This window comes from Mercenaria mercenaria, chromosome 11, assembly GCF_021730395.1.
Source record: "Mercenaria mercenaria strain notata chromosome 11, MADL_Memer_1, whole genome shotgun sequence".
NCBI lineage: Eukaryota > Metazoa > Mollusca > Bivalvia > Venerida > Veneridae > Mercenaria > Mercenaria mercenaria.
This window is the reverse complement of record NC_069371.1, coordinates 9224066-9229583: the sequence shown is the minus strand read 5'-3', so window position 1 is coordinate 9229583 and position 5518 is coordinate 9224066. Positions and strand designations below refer to the sequence as shown.

Here is a 5518-nt window from a genome sequence, read left to right as displayed (position 1 = left end):
TGTATTTCGTTATGTGTATGTTGCATGGAGTTGGGTGGGTAGGATGAGAGAGGAAGATGAATGCGTAAGATAGGGGATACTTAAATCCATGTGAGATACAAGTGAGAACGGGATGGGGTAGATGTTTGAGGGGGATATAGGAAACTAACACAATATGAACATATCAGATATGAATATATGGAAGAAAAAATGTAAAAACAATATGATAGACGTGTGGATTTGGGTGAAAAGATAAGGGGAGGTATGTGGAGATAGGGGAGGGGTAAGTATAAGGGAATCCAAGAAACAACAGAAGTTGATGTGATATGAGAATTGTAAAAACAAGAGATGTCTGAGGACAGCAGCGCTCGCCTATTCAACAGCCTTGGCAATTGAATGAGTAAAGTCGATAAAGGGGCATAATTTTGTAAAAATGTAAAGTAGAGTTACGGAACGTGAGCAGTGTAAGTCAGTTCATCATAGTCAATAAGTGTGTGAAGTTTCAATCCATTCGCACAAGACACTGAGATACCAATTTACATACAAAGGACGAGGCCAGTAGCTCTACATATTCTTCGAATAGTCGAGCTAAACTTGATGACGAGGGAAGGGGGTAGAATAGCTGGGGAGAGGGGTAAAGAAAGACTGTGTAGATGTTAGAAATGGGGTACGTATCACTACAGTGCACAAGTCTGTGAATTTTATGTTCATTCCAACAAGTGGTTACTGAAATACCAGCTTGCATGCAAAAACTTAATCAATCGGGATCATATGGTTTTCATTGTGACGTCAATTGCATAACATTACAATAAGATGCTTAACATGATAAAATTACCTGTAAACTTTCAAATAATTTAGTTTATTAAAACAATTTATACAGCCAATAGTATGCGGAGTCTTATTAGAAGTTGTGTTCAGTATAGTACATAATTTTGTACTATGCATTGTGTTTTTGACATTAAACATTTGATAATTTGCATGGTTTGCACTGGCCGTCCATACATGACCGTATAGTAGTAGTTTATTAAGCATTATTTCAAATAACCAATAATAGTTGACTAACGATGCCGAGTTACCGCTCAGACATTCTATTCGACCGTTGGAATAGGTTAACGTATCAAAGACGTTGCTTATCCGGCCTCTGATTTTTTCAGTCACGTGCGGAGAAAGATAGTGCTTTAAAGAAGCATCTGAGGGGAAAGTTGTAACACGTCAAAACTGAGTTTTAGTTCATTCAGCTCGTGGTTTTTTTTTTCTGGCCTCGTTTAATTTTATATTTACCCCGTTTCAATGCAAGTAAATTTTCCCAAAACTTTTCTTGCACATTTTTGCCACCAAAGAATAAGATATTTTATTAATATTAGAAATTATAATGATTTGAACTTTACTCATTAAGTGGTTGAAGACAGGGGTCGCTTTGTCAAAAATCGTGCCTGATAAGAAGTAACTTGGCCTTTTTAATCTTTGGTGTGTCCTAAATTTAGTATAGTTGTTCATTCTTCTGACTGATAAAAGGGACAAGATGCGTATGCTTATACCTCTGGTATGTATCCATTTCTTTTCCAATTTTCTAAAATAATAAATAAATGAAAGTAGCTTCGTTAAATAGTACAGTTACCAAGACCACAATGAATTATGTTAATTCAACGTACATTGTACATACATACTTTCTTAATGGATTTAATATTGAAGCCTGTTAGTATGTACGTGCAAATAGGATTAGAAATATATATGTGGTAATTTAAAAGATTTTCTTATTCATTATGAAACTACATAATTACATAACAGCCTTTCCATTCCCTGCAATGTAATGCAAGTAGGCACATTATTCGCGAGGTCTACAATGGCAGCTCTCATTACTCCTTAATTTCTCATGATTTTACGGCGCTGCTACAAATATTGGTAGGGTAATATTTTTACAGGCAAGCGGGATTATTTTATTAACGACTATTTCATTTAAACTATTTAAATGTGATCTTAAAATTATGTTTTCGCAATAGCATTTAGGTCTGTTTTATTTAGTATTATATTTGAAATACATGTGCACGCAAAAAGACTTTCGACCCAAATGGTACACCATACTTATCTGAAATTACTACTGTCTAAATGTTAGTTTTCTCAAAACTGTGTCAAAATAACACCGACATGAACTATATTAACTTATAAACTCCATGTTTTACAGATTGCATCTCTTGTGGTAAATATGCTAGTTTTCTTATTTCTGTATATAAAAATGACAGATCAGGAACTGATTGTCATGAGTCTAAGGCCCACTAAGGCCCACTTGGGCATAAATACACCTTTATTATCTGGAAAAGACAAATAAAATTCAAGCTGTGGATATCGACCTGAAATAAAGCGATATAAATTTTATATGATCATGAAATTTCAATTGTGTAACTTGGAATTGCCAGATAGATATTATCGTGTCAGTAAAACCAATGAATCCTAAACATAAATTATCTAATTGCTCTTCCACAAGGACTGTGATATTAATTGACTTGTTTTTTTTTACAAATTATAGTGCCAGTTCTGTAAAAATAGCATGCCAGTACATTAATTGTTTCATTTTTTTTTCGGTTAAAAGAAAGATAGATATCACAGGCCCTTATTGTGAACCATTGTCAAGTTGAATTAAATTGTCTACCTCTAATATCGCCTCGGTAGTTTTCTCGAGTGAAAAATATCCAATACCATCCCCAGTGCACGTGACATGCATTGTTCTGTTTAAAGATAGGCAGTGATGCTGCCAGTGTGTCAACATGTAGGAACTCTTACACGTGCGGACAGGGCATGTGCTGCAGAGCAGCGGACGGAACTGTACTGACCGACCAGCAAATGGGCGGGTTTGGTCCTCATTTCTTGCAACCTGGTGCCGGGCAACAGAATGGCACATGCAGCACGAGACCTGCTCAGAAAGGAGAGATATGCGATTCAAGCTGTGAATGTGACACTGGTAAAACTTAATTGCCCTATGTTTTAATATTGACATTAATATAAATAACAAGTAAGACAGTTCGACCGTCCCAAGATGCCGTGATGCATTCACCGAGAAAGGTGCATGCCATTACATAGTAAACTCTTATAACTAATAAGGCTTTCGTTTAGTACTATTCTTACTACACTTGGTTGTGTTTCAGTAAGGAGTCACTTAAATTCAGATTCCCAAAAGGGTTCATCTTGTTTTTTTTTAATTCATCTTGTATAGCCTGTTATCTAGTTAGCCTTGACAGCTAAATTATTGATGCAGCTCAGAGGTTTATACACAAACATATTTCTCATAGATGATCCCGAAACGGAAGCTTGTTTATATGAAATAGTTCTAGGCATCCATTCAGAGTGTTTAATCTCGTTGACTTCAGATCTATCGCCCCTCTCCGATGTTTGTCCGCTCTGGTTGTAAAATTCTTCACGTGAGAAAGCCATTAAGCTGGTTAAAGGAAGGAAAGTGGTTCTGCCGAGGTGCCTGTCCATGCCTGAAACAGTGGCCGTGGCACCTGCTGTCTTCCTTAGAAAACTCGCCATATACCTTAAACTGTATAAGTTTAACTTTAAGCCAAACAAAAACAAAATCTTGTTTGCAATGTCATTTCATGTATTTTACACTTCTATGAGCGAGGTATGTCTTTTTTTATTATTATTATTATTATTATTATTTATTATTACTTTCAGGTCCCTATCTGTAGGGTTATGCTGTCAACCTTTGTCTCTCTCCTTTTATTTTCGATTTTGAATGTAACCGTCCTATAAGCGGGACATGCTGTTTAGGCCTACCTATATTTTGTTTTATTTTCAGGCCTTGCATGTTACCGTCCTATGAGCGGGGTATGCTGTCCACCTATGAAATGTTACGATGAGGCATATGTCAAACAACAGCAGGCGTACTGGTCAAAATGTATGTCCGACCCGCACTGTGCTCTTCCACCATAAATTGCAACAAACTACACGCGTTAATAAAATCATTCTGAAAGCCAAAGTCTTTCTCATTTGTTCTGACGCATTTTTACGCTTAATCGTGTTTTTCAGAAGTTGGCAAGAATAGTTCGCAACACTGCATTGATGTGAGTGAAAGATCAAAAGTAGGGGTTGTCTTCTCACATTAGCTTTGTAATGTAATCACGACGTTGACGAATCATGACTAAATGGTCAGTGACATGATATTTGGTGACATTTTTGATCATTGACGAATGTAGACAAGGTTTTTCCCTAGGGAAAGACAGGAATTTCTTGCATACCAGACGGGGATTTCCGGTATTTTTACCGGTGCAGGAAAAATCCATCTTACACCCCGGGGTCTAAGATGACTCTCGTGCTGTAAATGACGTATTACGAACTACATATATGTAGAAGATTTATGTAGAAATTTATATTTTATTTAAAAAACGGAATAAAAATTCAATACCTTGACAGTTCCTATTGGTTCCTGATAGTATATTTCTCGATTCAAATTACGTTATTTTATCAAAAATTCATAACGTTACGCCGCAAATGATAAAACAAAACCGGAACTAAACATTGTTATTCGTTTTGAAACGCCATGACGTCTTTCCTGTTTACGGACGTTGGTTTCCCGCGCTTTGTTTAAATACACTGCTATAAGAAATAGTTCTAAAAAGAAAGCCGTTCGATTGATGTTATTTTTATTATTATTTCTAGAAATCGGTATGCAAGAAAAAGATTCTGTCACTGGTTATAGGTGCAGATGGAATATCCGGCTCTCGGGTAACTGTTTAGGCGGTAACTCGGCAGGGAGCCTCGTTACCGCCTAAACAGTTACCCTCGAGGACGGATATTCCCATCGGCACCTACAACCAGTGAAAGAATCTTATAATCTATCCCTGGTGCGTGCTCGAACAAACTTTCCCCGCTAGGTAGGCAAAATATGATACTCTTTGTCTGACGTCAGATCATATAATTTAAGGAAGTGTATTCTGTAAACGTTTTAGAAGACGATCATTATTACTGAATTTAATTAGGGTATACCACTTGCAGATTTTTCGGCGACGCCGTCTAAATTCGTTTTCGTTACCTATGCCACGTGACTTCAGTTTGCAAATCAAACTGCTTGATAACGCATTATAGATAATTTATCAAAATGGAAGATTTATGCAACACTCTGCCTGACTGGACGAGAGTGTCAATTTCTTTCACTCTGTTGATTGTGCTACGCTGAGTGAAATGTAGACAAAGCGTTTATCCTAAACGACGCTGTTCACAGTTTTAAAGCTAACTTTGGCTCAGTATATTTAGCAAGAATATTGATATATCTCAAAATGATAAGTAAGTTTAATAAATATGATAAAAACCTATTCAAATACCAACATATATCAAATTAAAGAAAGAGCCGAATATGGTCTGCGTATCACATGAATAAGGGTGTGATAAGAGTCCTTTATGTAGAGAAGTGCTTTTTAAAAGATTTTCCTTGTTACAATTGTCGTCTGTATATGAAAAGGTTTTTTGCTTTTGTGACTTATTCAGATTGCATATTAAAATGAGTACTTGTTTGCTTTGATATATTTGTTATAAATTATTTAAC

At 36.2% G+C, this 5518-nt stretch overlaps 1 protein-coding gene across 1 annotated transcript; it reads left to right on the top strand.

The window, feature by feature from the left end:
- The first annotated feature begins 1396 nt into the window (after positions 1–1396).
- LOC123532437 (uncharacterized) lies at positions 1397–3955 on the top strand. Its single transcript, XM_045313865.2, has 4 exons — positions 1397–1522; positions 2162–2176; positions 2713–2935; positions 3776–3955. The coding sequence occupies exons 1-4, from the start codon at positions 1502–1504 to the stop codon at positions 3907–3909; spliced, it is 393 nt and encodes a 130-aa protein (XP_045169800.2). The 5' UTR covers positions 1397–1501; the 3' UTR covers positions 3910–3955.
- Positions 3956–5518: the final 1563 nt, after the last annotated feature.

Coding starts and splice junctions, on each gene's coding strand:
- LOC123532437 (XM_045313865.2), top strand. CDS start 1,502: ATGCGTATGCTTATACCTCTG. Junction 2,936..3,775: donor AAGCTGTGAATGTGACACTG/GTAAAACTTAAT, acceptor TTTTATTTTCAG/GCCTTGCATGTTACCGTCCT.